This window comes from Perissodus microlepis, chromosome 4 (assembly GCF_051167445.1).
Source record: "Perissodus microlepis isolate ML-2025 ecotype Zambia chromosome 4, ASM5116744v1, whole genome shotgun sequence".
NCBI classification, from domain to species: domain Eukaryota; kingdom Metazoa; phylum Chordata; class Actinopteri; order Cichliformes; family Cichlidae; genus Perissodus; species Perissodus microlepis.
The window spans coordinates 13,360,044-13,375,474 of NC_140464.1; the positions used below are offsets into that span (position 1 = coordinate 13,360,044).

The 15,431-nt window shown below is 38.9% G+C and overlaps 2 protein-coding genes across 2 annotated transcripts; one reads left to right on the forward strand and one right to left on the reverse strand.

The window, feature by feature from the left end:
* Positions 1 to 669: 669 nt before the first annotated feature.
* LOC146388522 (synaptogyrin-2-like) lies at positions 670 to 5,423 on the reverse strand. Its single transcript, XM_084925895.1, has 4 exons — positions 4,085 to 5,423; positions 3,066 to 3,303; positions 2,783 to 2,916; positions 670 to 2,700 (listed from the first exon to the last, which is right to left on the reverse strand). Exons 1-4 carry the CDS (start codon positions 4,175 to 4,177, stop codon positions 2,593 to 2,595), a joined length of 573 nt encoding a protein of 190 aa, XP_084782021.1. The 5' UTR covers positions 4,178 to 5,423; the 3' UTR covers positions 670 to 2,592.
* tmc6a (transmembrane channel-like 6a) lies at positions 1,632 to 15,328 on the forward strand. The gene is made up of 20 exons (XM_084925896.1): positions 1,632 to 1,812; positions 5,417 to 5,535; positions 5,656 to 5,787; positions 5,889 to 6,005; positions 6,104 to 6,233; positions 6,385 to 6,472; positions 6,550 to 6,801; positions 6,894 to 7,033; positions 7,126 to 7,270; positions 7,609 to 7,776; positions 8,716 to 8,876; positions 9,053 to 9,131; positions 9,303 to 9,400; positions 9,480 to 9,575; positions 9,658 to 9,733; positions 9,819 to 9,952; positions 10,647 to 10,823; positions 11,025 to 11,103; positions 13,969 to 14,043; positions 14,161 to 15,328. The coding sequence occupies exons 1-19, from the start codon at positions 1,769 to 1,771 to the stop codon at positions 14,020 to 14,022; spliced, it is 2,289 nt and encodes a 762-aa protein (XP_084782022.1). The 5' UTR covers positions 1,632 to 1,768; the 3' UTR covers positions 14,023 to 14,043; positions 14,161 to 15,328.
* Positions 15,329 to 15,431: the final 103 nt, after the last annotated feature.

Genomic DNA, 15,431 nt, shown 5'->3' on the forward strand with positions numbered 1-15,431 from the left:
CAAAAAAAAATCCCTCATCAAAAAAAAATCAAATAAATTTTTACACAGCTGCATATCCGTTACATTTTTACGTGCTGATTTTTTTTTCATTTCGCACAAACACTCATAATCAACAGATTTCTACTAAATTATCACTTCACACTGAGATGAAAAAAGAAACTGTTTTGTAGAGAGGATCAAGTGTCCCTGAACCCTCCCTTAGTTCTGCTGCAATAGTGCTAGGATGCTGGGGGCTTTCCATGATGCAATTAGTTTTCCGTTTTCAGTCACCCATGCACCTCTTTGCATTTAATCATTAGCTATTTTGATTGTTATATAATAATGGACAGAAGACACCTGATTGTTTTGGGGTTCTCTCTATTATTGTAGGTCTTTACCTTACAATATAAAGGCAATTGTCATGATTTGGTGCTATATAAATAAAACTGAATTGAACTTAAGAGAACAAAAGGGCAAGTATTTGAGCACCACCAGGAGTCTATCTGCCTATCAGCTCCAAGCAGCCTGGATATTCTTCTTTGGCATCAACGAACAGTGCTGGGGTCTTAACTCAAAAACGAATGCATACACCTGCGCTTTTGTGCCATAAAAATAAAGATACTGTTCACATCTCCACTCCTCCCCTCTGCCATCAGTTGACTGTAGTGCAAGTACACAAGGAGAAAAAGGCATGTTTGATTTTTATGTTTTATTCCTTTGCGCCTTTGTAACGGAAGTAATGACATCACTTTAAAGTGGTTACTGAATTTAGTACAGCATTACATTATTACCTCAGTGCTGTGTATTTATTGTCCTTCTGCATTCAGTTCTCATCTGATCTCTTCCTTTCAATAATTAGCTTATTTTTGCAAGGTTTGATTTATTTGTGTCCTATATTAAAGGACTGAAAGTATTGTGCTAGTCCCTCAAATTCACTACACCAGAGTGAGAACGGTCATTTCTAAAACAAGCACAGGGCTGGAAATAGCCATTTAACCATGAAGTAACCAATCATAATACTATTCACTCACCCACTCATAGGTAACCAAAAGGTCACGCACATTGCAACAAATTACAAAGCACAAATTATTTGCCAACAATGGTACAAAATAATTACACAAGAAACAATGACATATACTCTCAAATGCATGAAATACAGTACTACAATACATTGGTTTTGCCTTTATTTCAAAAGCTAGTATATTTTTTCCTGCAACTCATTTAGCTTCCTAATATAATGTTGTAGTTTGTTATTATGACCACTGGAGGGTCAACCATAACTCAAAATGCTCATCTTATTCTTCCAGCTGTCTTGAATGCAAATACAAATGTTTCCAGTGGAAAAAAATGAATTAGACGTATTTTCTATTATTGCTGTTGTTATTGTGTTACAGTTATTCATGTACTTTGTCCCCATACAAAGAATGGTCATGAAATGTTATAGCAAACAACTGACAGGAAACATTTATGTCTTTAAAGAGTCAAGAAAGACTAACCTAACCTCCTCCTCTTTGCTCTTTATTCATATTCAAATGATTAAAGAAAAAAAAAGAGATCGTAAATCAGGAAGTTGTTAATACCCCAGCGGCTATGATAAAGGTTGTGGCAGGATGTCACAAGTAGCAAAGCAACACTGTGAGGTTATCAGAGAAGTGGCTAGACAGTGTGACAAAATAAAGCATCATACTCATTTGCAGATAGTTTATTTTCAGAAGTGCAACACAGCACTGCTCCACTACACAGCAGACTTGGACGTCGTGTTTGAGATAAACGGTGATCATCAAAAACCATGGATTACAATGTCAACATTTGTGAAACAGATATCGACTACGAGTAAGTCTCTTTAAAAAAAAAAAAAAAAAAAAGAAATATAGTTTTTTTAAAAATATTTTTCTGTGACGTAAGTAAGTAATAAAGATGTATTTCTATAGCACCTTTCCAGGTAAAATTACAAAGTGCTTCACTTCAAATAAAAATAGCAAAAAGGGGGAATAGACAATGAGACACAATAACATGCTACCTAAACGCTAGTTTGCAGTTTATTAATTTGGTTTGTCAGAGAAAAAACATAATGAAGCTGTTACCACAAATCAACATTTATTAGATTAGGGTATTTCCTGTAAACATGTTATTTATACACTAGTTTGCCTATAAAAACACATAATTCACACGTTCATGGCCTGGGATAATAGGTGATGCGTTTAATGCCAGAGGAGTGCCGAGTGTCTGTTTTAACCATGACTAACGAGGAACACACATTTTCTGTAATATAATTTAAAAATGTCTTGTTACACAGCTGATACAAATGGCGCATACGAGCCTGAGGAGCAGAGCTTTTTCTAATCCGAACATTTTTTAAATAATCGAATGGAAAGTCTTTTACAGACGTAGCTTCTCATTGGTTGAAAATGGTTGAAGTAAACTGTAAGTAAACAACAAACACAGACAGGCTCCTTTTGTTTTACTTTTAGTAGCCTACAAGTCCAATCTGTTTGGCTGATGAAAGTCAGTCTCAAAGTTAATATTTGCTGCCTCGAATCCAAATCTCACCTGTGTGGGGTTTGAACAATCAAAGTCTATGCTGTACAGAGGGCACCGTGGGAGAGAGAACATCTATTCAGAATTTCCATTTCCAATGATTCTGGAAAATAAAGCAGTCAGCCACTCACGGGTGTTCAGGTTTACATTATACCTTCCATATGCAACGTACGCCAAAACAGCCTGTTGAGAGAAATTTGAATTAGTACATTAATTGTTCGCACAAGAGATTCCAAACCAACTGTGAGTTGTACGTCAGACATACCCAGGTGATGATTGAGAAGAAGGAGAAAGCAACGGTAGCTCGGGCAGCATCGGCCATGACATATTCGGAGTTAGTTCTGGTCCACTGGTTGAGCAAGACACAGAAGCAGATGAACCACAGGAAGGTCATAGCCGCTGTCAGGTGAGTCAAAGCAGAGAAACAAATTCAGGGGAAAAGATTACAGCTGATGACAACTTCAAGTTACAACAGGCTGCACTTCCTTCTTTTGCACTCTTTTGTTCCTTTAATGAACTATATGGCATAGCAGTTAAAGCTGACTTACTGGAGAAGGCCAGATCTCCTTTGACAATGCGATCTTTCGCTGTGGCACTAGAGATCTTTGAAATGATGACGTCCAGGATGGGGAACACAACACAAGCCACAAAGGCCAGGACTCCAACTCCCACCGCATAGCTGCATGCGCATTCATTGTTGTTAAACATGCAGGTGCCATTTGCTTTACTCGTGGGGCTATAGTAGCCTTGGTCTGAGATGGTTCCAAAAACAACAATGGCAAATACCTGCAAAGGGGAGACACTCAGGGTTCAGTCCCGGGTGAAGTTGCAAGATCATGACATTGCAAGAAAGCAGTCTAAAAAAAGCAAACAAAATAGAGACGCCTTTCTGAAGAAGTAGAGCTCTATCAACATCAACTTGCTTTCCTACACAGAATATCAAACATAAAATAAACATGTTTGACATGTTTCCGGAAAAAAGATATTCACATAGTCCTGTAGGTGGGGCACTGCTCTGGACTACAGATTGGTGATTGCAGAGAGAAATCAAACTACTAACCTTCCACCTGTTTTACCTCCTCCTGCTGCAGCCACGACAAATACTAAATAAATATATGAATATAAATACTTTAAAGCATTGACTTCCTTGTTTGTGATAGTGTTGATTTGCATCTTTTTCTAAGTTATTTTTATATAGTCAATTAGCTACGCTTACTATTGTATGATTAAGAGAAAGTGCTGCTTAAAATGTTGTGCTGTAAAAAAGGAAGCGCACCTTCTCTGACTTTTAAATGTAAATTTCAACTACAGGAGCAAATAAACTTTAAAGCCTTTAAGACATGTCACTCATCATCAGGTGGCAGTGTGGTGACACAGGGTTATTTGCTGTAAACTTGCATAGTTTACATTTAATTTACAGTTAATTAAAATGTTTAAACCTGTCTACACTGGGTGTTCATGCCTCACGTAGACAGGTTTAAGCACATATATCTAAAAGCCCGCATTAGTCACTACTTTGCAGTGAGTAATGTGGCTGGCTAACTCTGATACTAATAATTTCACTCACCCCGCACAGGGTGCGCAAAACAGTCTGTTTTATAAATCTCCTCCAATCAAAAGAATCATTATCCAATGAGGGTAGATTGCCAGTGTTTTCCATTTTACTCCACAAAAATTGCCTATCAGACAGTTTTAAGTTAAAAAGAAAAGCCTTCCTATTACAGTTGGGTACTTTCGATTTGTTGAACAATCTTCCTGAAAAGCACCTCGTAGGTGCCGTGGAAACTGGCCTTACAACATGCTATGCATTAGTGTGAAAAAAAGAACAGGTTAATCTCGTTTGCAATGCATCTGCCAAGTGGATGAAAAGTTGTGAAAATGATGAACATGACGCACACACGCATGGGGAGATGCCGGGCTATAACTGACAGTGTTTCTACTGTGTTTTTATTCTTTTTTTTTTATCCACATCTGCTTTTACTGCATTGTTGTGCTTAAAAATGAAGCCATTGCCAATCACAGGTTTTCCAGATTGCAGTTTCGCATGGTGAATCAAAACCTGACGACACTGTGTTCGTAATTCCATCAATTCTAGCAAAATGCCCAACACATAAAATGTAACCTATGGTCGAGCCGCCACTGTGTTTTAGAACTATAAACACTCATATCTGCACCTCTGTCGTTACGTCTTGCGTACATGTTAACCATGATTTGAACCAAAAACTTTCCAATCTGGGTTCATCGCTCCATCAGACCTGCTGCCACTGATTTTCACTCCACTTCTTGTGCAACTTGGCATATCTCGGAAAGACACTGAAAACATTTCTGATGAGGTTTCAGTGAATAGAAGATGGATTAAGTTTCGAATGCATCTTTTAGGTCCTGTTTTTGGTCTTACTTGGAATTTTTTTCTATTTTTATGGATTTTCAGATCCTGTCCATTTGCTGTATATATTATTTCCTTTTCCTTTTTACGCTCGCTGCTTCTTCTTTTGTGGTCCACTTGTTCAATTTCCTCAAATTCGTAAGGACTCACTGACCAACATGCAAAGGTATGCCAAGATTTCAGCTAATAGCTGTTTGAGCTAAAATACAAGAGCCTAAAAATACAATTTAAAATGGTCAGTCGTGGTTGTTTTCTGAGTTGTCTTTTATGTGTAGACATAACGCTGTTTCCTCACTTGAGTTAGGGGCCATTTTTATAAATGATGCAAAGTTAAGAGTTAGGCGGCGTAACAGATGAAAAAAGCACTCCCCTGAAAATAAGTGAAAAAGCAGCCAATGTCCAAAGAAAAACTCCAAAAGCTATTCCTATAAAACAACATGCGCTATAAGTCCTCTTCATGTTGGTCAAAGGTTTTGGGGACTTTTGGTCATTATTCTGTTTACTCCCTTGTAGGAATCTGGCAGATGGAGAACCAGCTCAGGATTTCTCCTTCAATCCCATCAATGAGCCAGAAACCAGCACCCAAAATTGCCCTGAAATACTGGAGATGGAAGTCTTTAAAGAATGCACAGGTACAATGACTCAGTGTTTGCTGTTTACACCCCAGCGAAATGTTAGAATCCAATTTCTATCTGTAGTTTTATTTTTGATGTCTACAGATTATAAAACCTATAAAACCTATCATTTCGTAGATGTACAGTCAAACAGAAGCAGTTACACGAGTGACGAATCACACGACAGAGAAGAGATCAGCCATCTGCAGAGACACGGCTGGTCGGCTGCAACGGTAAAGGTGCTCGCCTCGATGCCTAGTCGCACTGCAGGTGAGGGGAAAATCTCTCCGTGCTGTCTAAATGTTTGCTAGGATTTATTCACACGTGTTAACTACAACATTTGTTCAAAACGAAATTCCTCATCCACACAGAATTAAATAAATCCCGGCGAGTGCGATATCAGGCTTCATCCCATGAATCTCCTCACCTCTCCAGACCAGTCCAGGGTGCCTCTGTTCTGGCAGAGGCAGAGGAAATCAACACTGAAGGTGCCATTTGCTATTTTTTTTAACAGGTGTTAACAAGTGTTTTCGTTCTACTTTTAACCCTCTCACTACAGTGAGATCTGACCCCTCCTATTCCACAGATTCCAATTTGTGCGCCGCTGAAAATAATATGGACCAGCTGGTGTCCAGCCTCCAAGGCCTCTCAGTGAGTGAAGGCACCCGCAAGCTGCGAGCAATGCCACTTAGCTTGGCAGATAAGATCGAAATCAGGTACGTGAGACACAAACCACTGGCGTGACCAGAGGAGTCGTGCAATGGAAATCACGATCAGTACTTTACGTCATCTTCAAGAATCTTAGAATCTATTTGGATGGAGTCTCACCATTTTTGACAATTATTCCATCTCCCTATCTTCTTCTAGAAAAGTTGCTTTCAGTTTAAAAACTGAAAGTTCATTCATCGGCAGAAATATACCCTGCTACACTCATCTAAGCATGTACATTTCAATGGTAAGTGCAAACAGCGTACGCAGTGATAAGATTTCGCCATGTGTGTAGGCGACACGCTCATGTTCCTTTCCCCTCAGACTTGGCGCCACTGCCTCTTTAGCTGCCTGCCCGTCTTCAGTTCGTTCAAATTGTGGCATTCAGCCTTGAAGACACTGAGCGGACGTTACGGAACCGGTGTGCTGTCCTACTTCCTTTTTCTGAGAACACTCCTGTTCCTTAACCTTCTCCTCTTTGTCATCACTGGCTTGTTCCTAATCATCCCACAAGCCATCAACCCTCCTCCCAGTCCTAAAGCAGACTTCAGTGGTATTGAGCTTCTCACGGGCACGGTGAGATGGCTGTACATCATATCCCAGCTGTATTTACAAGCTTATTTCAGCGACAAAGAAACCAGAGCTATCTTTAATGTTTTCTTTGACAGGGCTACTTTTCTGACAGCTTGATGTTTTACGGCTATTACTCCAGTGAAACGTTACCTGGAGACCAATACCGAATGCCAGCAGCCTATTTCTTTACCATTGGCTTCACCCTCTTTATTATCTGCATCATCCTTGTGTACAGGTTGAACTCTAACTCAATTACTTATGCTTTAATTCTATTTTTGTTGTGTCTTTTTTGGTTATACTGTTTTTTTTGGGGGTTTTTTTTGACAGGTTGTCCAAATCCTTCGGAAAAAACTTTCAAGTCCTCAAATCTAACGAGAATCTGGCTGTGAAAGTTTTTTCTTGCTGGGACTTTAAAGTGAGCAAGAAGATATCTGTCAGACTCCAGTCTGAGAAAATCAGCACTCAGCTCAAAGTACGACCTTATATGAATACTCACTGAAGCGTGAAACTAAACTTTTGGTTCTTGTTTTGTTGAAATTATTTTTAAAATAGACCAAACAAACCAAGCTATTTAAAAAGGGTTTCTTTACACTGAATGCTTTCTTGATGATTCTTAGCAACAAGTATTTCAGTTTTTGCAGCAGTCTTTGTCAGTTTGTCACACATAGTAGTGTTTGTGGTTATCGTTTGCTCACAGGAACCTGATCACATGTTCACGTGTTATGTCACCCTCGGGGCCATGTTCTTAGTTTAAAATGAACAAGCACCCTATTTGAAAGGCTTAGTTTACAAATGGTGCTTTTCCAACAGGAGCAGCTGTCTGAGATGATCAAGGGAGAAGACAAAAAGACCTGCATGCAACAACTTCACCGCCTTATTGTTCATCTATTGGCGTGGACCGCATGCTTAATAAGCATTTTCTTGGGCACCATAGGAGTGCACTACCTGTCAGAAAAAAAATTCAACTTCAACGTCAAGGTACATTGTTGGGAAAAGGAAATGGTAGCATTCATGCACAGTCAAGAACCACTTTAAGTATGTAAATTTTCATTCCCCACCCACTATGGTTAGCTACTTCTTCTTTTCTTTCCTGCTAGACCTTTTGATATCTTTGTCTGTCTACTTTGTGTGATAATAAGTGCCCCCCCCCACGCACACACACACACACACACACACAAAAACCCCCAAAAACTGACAGGCGAGATACTGGTGCTTCAAAGCTTTTCTGTGCAAGGACAAATAATAATAGAAATAACAGGAATAATATAGAAGTAATAAACTTTTGTGTTATCATCTCATGACTCACAAGGCCCTGATGGTCCTGAACACCTGCATATACAGTGCGGTGTAGATTTTTGCATATTGCACACGTTTCAGACCTTCAAAGCAAATGCAACATGCAGTTTTGACATTATTTCATTTATTAGGGGAAAAAAGCTGCCAAAACCTACCTGACAATGTGTGAAAAAGTAACTGCGCCTAAACCTAACAGCTGATCATATCACCCTTGGCTCAGCTTTCTAAAACATTCGGTTCATCGCAGTTAATTCACGATTTAACAAGAGAGGGCAACTACTTTTTCACAGCACTGTACATACTCAAAGCGGTGTCGCCAATTTCACTCACACATTCTCTTTCTGAATAAGTCTAAAGACAATTCTTTAGTAATAAATCAGAATCAGTCAACATTAGAGAAATGCCGATTGACTTCCAGTATAACCTGGACACGTCCCCATGATGTCAAACACAACTGCAGGTAGATGGTGTGAGAGGATTACTGATACTATATCAATACTTCATTTTTAAATATCATGGTTGTCAAGACGATCCTACTTCAGTTGCATATAATGTTTAAGCGGAACTTCATTTCCTGTTTTGATCATAACTTGTCGGTCTGCATTTTTCATTGTGATTTAGACCATTTTAAAAGCCCACAATCTGCCCAAAGACACTGAGTTGCTGGTCTTGTCAGCAGTGGTGTCGGGCATTAACCTGTTACTCCCTGGCTTCTTCAACTTGTGCGTTTGGGCAGAGCAATATGAATCACCTGGCACACGTGTCTATGTCTCTGTCTTCAGGTAAGGAAAAAAAAGGAAAACACGCAAAAGAAGTTTTCAAATGAACAACATAGTTCAACACGATGTAAAATTATTATTTACTGATAGTGAGAACATTTACAATGTCTTTGTTATGTGATTTGATTTTTATAAAGTTTAAATATTTATAATAAAGTATTTGATCATTTATTTTTCAGGAACCTGCTGTTGAAGGTCAGTGTTATTGGAGTTCTATGTTATCGCTGGCTGGAGAGCATTCCAGCCAATCGTCTGGAGGTTAGTAACATCCTCACGCTCTTACATGATTCAGCACTCAGTTACTGTATGCAATCGTTTTTATTCCTTAAAGAAAGCTTTTTGGACGCAGATGTTTAACACGTGCGATATTATAGCTACAGTTTTGGAATCTGAAAGCATTTAACATCCACATTTTTACATTTTTTTCAGTGTTGGGAGAGTTCAGTCGGCCAAGAACTGTACCGGCTCCTTGTGATGGACTTCATCGTTACGGTGCTTTACACTTTTTTGGGAGAGTTCCTATGGAGGCAAGTTTACCAGTTAGAGCCAGATCGGGTGATTAGTTTTACTTCTGTTTTAAGCCAAAACCTAATTCTTCCCCTGTAGGGTCTTTTCCCAGACAATCCTGCAAAAGAAAAGAAAGCCAGTGTTCGACATTGCTCGTAACGTGTTGGAGCTCATATATGGGCAAACTCTTACATGGTGATTATTCAGTAAAAACACAGCTTTAATACCAGCGTTAAAAAGGAAAATCAGTGGTCATGTGTTGCATTTCTTCTTGTAGGATCGGAGTTCTGTTTGCACCACTTCTTCCTGGAGTCCAACTAATAAAACTGATTGTGTTGTTTTACATGAAGAAGGTTGGTAGAGCGTGTATGCAGTGGGGCTGTAGTACCGTATGCCAAGACTGCATTGCAAACATGATTCTTCCTCTTTGTTTTCCAGAGAAGTCTCATTCTCAACTGTCAGGCCTCGAGAAAGCCCTGGAGGGCCACTCAAATGACAACGCTGTTCATTTGCATACTGTGGTTCCCCTCATTTCTTGGCACCGTCGTGACTATCATTTATACAGTATGGACGTAAGTATAACAATCTTCTTGGAATGCACGTAAGCGTTTTCATGCTTATAGCGTGAAAACGCTTGTGAGCATTTCAAAACCACAAACACGCAGCTCGCTAAAAACAGACCTTAAGTAAAACAACAATCTCTTAAGTACAAACTAAAACTACAACTGGAATATTTGTACCCTGAAGGTAAATGGCCTGGAAATTACATTTTCTCAAGAAAGACCAAAACCAATAGTTTAAACTTAACGATTACAATCTATGTATTCAAATCTTTCTATATTCACTTGCTACTGTGAAATAACAGGCTGGACACTCTTTTGTCTTCAGAACTGCTGCAATGAATCAACACTGAGCCGCAATCACACAGGAAGAAAACAAAAACAGGAAATAAGAGTAGGACAAGAGACATCTGGTAGATAAGCAGGCTGAAGGTTCCCACGTGATTCATCTTGAGTTCACTTGGAGTTTTCTCTCTGCGAATTCAAAACTACAGGAAAAGACAATGAGTTTACAAACTCATCAACTGATTCAGATCAGAGTAAACAAAAAAACACGAGACATAAAGGATCAGGCTAAAAAAAGATGACAGTGAATATATATATATATATATATATATATATATATATATATATATATATATATATATATATACATACACACACTCTGTACTGTATCTCCTTAAATGCATCTGCCTGTCATGCACAGAATCAAACCCTCGGAAAACTGCGGCCCTTTCAGGAATCTCACAACAATGTTTGAGGGAGGGCAGATGTCGACCAGGCACCTGGAGGATGCTCATCCAATCCTGAAGTGGCTCAGCTGGGTCTACGACTGTTTGGTAGAGAATCCAGTGTTTCTATTCCTCGCCAGTGGAGTCTTTCTGTGAGTGGTAATGATTACGCTCCTGTTTCTGCTATGTATTTCATTTCATTAATTAGCAAGTCAGCGTTGTTTGTTGGTAGCAATTCGTAGCAGCAAGCATCTCCTCCATTGAAACATTTAACGTTCATGACTTACAGAAACGGTTTTGCGCTCTTAAAATTTTGAAATGATCCATTGCTATTTTTGCTTTTGTTTTTGCAGAATGGTGATATACTTTCAGGCTCAAGTTGTTGATGGCCAGAGGAAAATCATCAGCCGGTTAGAAAAGCAGATTGAAAATGTATGCATGAGTTTGTCTATGTTAGCGGCATTTGTGAGTTTAAGCGCTAACACTCGCACCATGTTAAGGCTGACACTGATGGCGTACTTTTAAAATGTACAAGTAGCATTTGAACCACTTTTAGCATTTCCCCTGATGATGGCAGCGGAGAAAAAAAAAAGGCATCGCTAAAGATGTGAAAATTCCTTCTGAGTTGAGAGACAGAAATGACAAAAACAAATTCAGCATCCTAGTTTGAATTCATCATCTGAGTATATATGGTTATGTTAAAATTCTTCTTTCGTCTCTTCCCTCCTGGTTTTCACTTCTTCCTCCTGTCTTTTTGTCTGTGACATCATCTTCTCTCCAATGCATGCCTCCACATTTCCACTCTCTCTTCCTCCCGTTTTACTGACACCCAATAATTTGGACATTTAATACACGCTTTAATTCTTTTCCTGTCTTGATCATTGTAGCTGACTTTTCATGTGCTTTTTATAATGCTGCTTCATGGTGATCTGAACAGACAAAAGAGCTTCCAGTGCTACTGAAAGGGCTTGCTACAAGCGTTCAAAGATCTGTGAAACATAGTCCAAAACATTAGTTTTATTGGATTGTGCAGAAGTTGCTATTTAAATAGTTTTAAAAGACTCCTGCACTGAATAACCAAAAACAACTTCAGCTGGGCTAAGACACAGGGATCCTTGTTTAGCTTCCCGTATTCCACATACCATTAGTGGATCTCCTTCATCCCAGTCATTACCAGTAGCCAAACAGCACTTCTGCAGCATAGATTTAATAGTCTGGTGCCACCTTTCCAGAGCTCCCTTAGACTCAGGATGACAGGCACTAGAGACCACATGTTTAACTACTAAGAGTCTGCATGACCTAGTTAAAGAGCACTCAAAAAAATCTGTTGTTGGATGAACACAATTTAATCGTGGCACCTGTTTCCACGTGATTTAACCCCAATAACCCATTTTTGGCCATGTCAAACCAACACATTTGGCATTTGGTGGTTTAATGTAATCAGATTACGTTGGATCAACGTAGTATACTTACACTGAGTTGAAGTGATTTATTTAAGTATGAAATCTGTTTTAATTCATTCTACACAAGTTAAGGAAACGCAAAGAAATCTTGTTGCTTGAATAACTACTTTGTTAAGCAAGACAATTACTGCTAGTCTTGCTTAATGAACCAATACAGGGGTTGATGATTTTATAGAGACAAACAACCATTTACACTTAGATTCATGGGTAATGTAGAATCACCAATTAACCTAACTCTAATTACACACAGCAAACTAGCCAGATTGTGGATTTGAACCCAGGTCCTTCTTGCTGTGAGGCAACAGCACTAACCATCACGCTACCAAGCTGTCAATCCAGGCTTAACAAACTAGGAAAGCTATGATTACAAGGCTTGATGCAGCATTTTCTGTACGTTTTTGTCCTTGACAGGTTAAACCGCAATAAATAGCAATAGCATACACGTGGTGTGGGTGTAGTTGTCTGCCTCTTAAAACTCCAGCGATTTTCCTGCAGTTTGACATCTAATGTGATTTTCGTGAGTCGCGGCAACTAACCACTCTTACTAGACTGTATCATGTCATCTCAACAAGAACAAATTAAGTTGCTGAATTTCATGCAGATGCTACATGATTTAATTACGTTCACCATAGAAACATGAAATTATTTAGTTCAAATTACAAGTTTGAATCTTGTACATGTAACAACCACCCAATTTCATCTTTTTGAGTGAGTTTTCACAGAAAATTTATGCCTTTGTCTGTCTGAACTACTTTGGACTTTGGGAGGCCAAAGATGGTAAAAAAGCCTTTATGATTAGAGGAGCTGACTCACTGAAGGGCAACAAATCAGTGAATATCAGTGACCGAGATCTACCAGTATCCCTCAGGACTTTTATAGTTTGCTCAACCTCTGGTTTGCTTGTTAAAGACAAAGATCCCTGAAAGATAAATTGTTCAAAACATGGATCAGGCTCTGGGTTTGAATTGTTTTAATTAACCCCACCCCGGCTCCAACTTTCATAGTTCAAACTCTGTCTGATGGTTTGGGCTTTATCCTGAGCCTCCAACTGTAATCCTGCTAAACATTCTTTGAGAAATGCTTCTTCCTTTATTCCAGGAAGTGAAAAGAACTAATTGAGTTAGGTCAAGTGGTTATTTTTGCAATTTTGGGTGTGTCGCGATAGCAGCCAATTCCCCATCATCCACTGGCAGAGCAAATTTTCCTTGTGTAGATCTATTAGGTGAAACTGGAGGACAAGATGAACCGAGCCCACAAGTTTGTTTGAGACCACATTTCTCAGATCTCTCATAAGCATTTGCTTGCTCACATTTAATTCAAAGTGTTATGCTATGGACGACAAATCATCTTTTCTACACAAATACAATTCTGTCCATGAAGGTTCCTTCAGAAACCTTAAGTCAGAAGCAACAGCTGCCATACTCAGCCCTGTTAACAGTCACCAAAAACATAAGCGTCATAACTTTCACTATCTAGTGTTTGGTTGAGAACAGGACAGATCAGTCAGAGTTAACAACCAACATCAAGCTAGCCACAAACATAAACCTATCAAAAAGACTCGACATGGGTAGGCTCCTGCCTACATAGCAGAGCTTATAACAGCAGTCAGCTTCTCTGATCATCGGTTTATAGTTCCACACTATTTATAACCAGAGGTGACCACGCTTTTCACGCAGTAGCTCTAAAACTTTGAAACAGCCATCTGGTTGGCTCAGTCAGTATTTTATTACAGTTTTTAATTTATTTAATCAATTTATTTTTAATAACTGCTGAAATCAAATTTTTGTCATTATTAATGTCAATGCATTGTGTTTTGTTTTAATGCTGTTCACAGGAGGGTAAGGACAAAAAGTTCCTCATTGCCAAATTACAGGATTTATGCAAATAATCATCCCACTTCCCCTCAAGGGTGAGTATTCTCAATACTGCAGCTCTTCACTGAGGCTACATAATTTTTGTTTTGTTTAGTTTTTTTGCTTTGCACTGGTATTTCAAGTCAAAAGATGAACTTTCTTTTCTTCCCCAGTCTCTGGCTGAACACACTGTGAACAAAGTGCATTGTCTCACTACACAGCTCTCACTACGCAGCAGTTTGGCTCACTGAGAAGTATTTCGGCTTCGATATTATCTCAAAGCTGAGTTGATTGTCCAGATAAACAGGAATGTCTAAAACATGCTACAAACATGAACAAAATAAAAGTAAAACCAGTAACCGTGAAGTTTGCTGTTTTTAAATATATTCCATGTTAATCTTGGTCATCTCTGAAAACTGAATCACTGACCGTTGGCACCTCAGCAGGGTTATTAATATTTATTTATAGGCTTTTATTATCACAGTGTACAATGATCTTCAATGTATTTTATGACAAGACAAAATAAAATTTCTTCTTTGTTTTTGTCCCTGTTGTTTCTTTTATCTGATGGCAAGTGTTAAATTCCGGTTCTTTCGGATTCTTTACGGCCAAAAAGACACGGCTCAAAAGTGGTCTTTTTACTTTAAAAAATGATCTTTATTTTACATATCCGGATATGGAGACCTTAGCACACAACACACAACCCAAGATTCTTTAAAATCAGTCATCATGAATACCTTCACAATGGATTTCTTAAGAACGCATTCCACGTGACATCGTTTAACCCAGCGGTCCCCAACCTTTTTTGCGCGACGGACCGGTTCATGCCCGACAATATTTTCACGGACCGGCCTTTAAGGTGTCGCGGATAAATACAACAAAATAAAACTAGTACCGGTACCGAAAAAAAGAAAATTTATTCATAACACACGTGAAAAGACCAAGGAAAACCGAGTTAACAATAAAAACGATAACAAAATAACGCTGAAAACCGATAAAAACCCTGAAAACTATACATTTCACACCTGAGCCTCAACTCTCGTGGCCCGGTACCAAACGACTCACGGACCGGTACCGGTCCGAGGCCCAGGGGTTGGGGACCGCTGGTTTAACCGGTAAAATATGCAGAAGTGCGAAAGAAAAAGTAAAGTGGGGTCCTGTTGGATATGTTGTCAGTGAAGAACGACTTTTGCCTGACTGTAAAACCTTTTGAGAACACATAAAGGTTATGTGAGTAAAAACTTACCTGAGCTGACTTGAAGTTGTTCTTTGATCTTTTTGTTGTTCTTCTTTTCCAGTACAAACAAATTGAGTCATATTCATGGTATAGACCACCAAGTTCTAGTCAGTTCATCCTTGAGTTCAAGTGAACAATTGAAGAACATTTGCCAAATCTGAAGGAATATGTTTCATCAAAAGAAATAAAAATATTCTAATTATTTTA

Excerpts from the sequence above, each read along its gene's own strand:
- tmc6a (XM_084925896.1), top strand. The coding sequence starts at position 1,769 with ATGGATTACAATGTCAACATTTGTGAAACAGATATCGACTACGA. Across the intron at positions 1,813-5,416 it reads GAAACAGATATCGACTACGA|GAATCTGGCAGATGGAGAAC; the intron begins GTAAGTCTCTTT and ends ACTCCCTTGTAG. Across the intron at positions 8,877-9,052 it reads GTCTATGTCTCTGTCTTCAG|GAACCTGCTGTTGAAGGTCA; the intron begins GTAAGGAAAAAA and ends TTTATTTTTCAG.
- LOC146388522 (XM_084925895.1), bottom strand. The coding sequence starts at position 4,177 with ATGGAAAACACTGGCAATCTACCCTCATTGGATAATGATTCTTTTGAT. Across the intron at positions 3,304-4,084 it reads TTTTGCGCACCCTGTGCGGG|GTATTTGCCATTGTTGTTTT; the intron begins GTGAGTGAAATT and ends TCCCCTTTGCAG. Across the intron at positions 2,917-3,065 it reads AGGAGATCTGGCCTTCTCCA|CGGCTATGACCTTCCTGTGG; the intron begins GTAAGTCAGCTT and ends CTCACCTGACAG.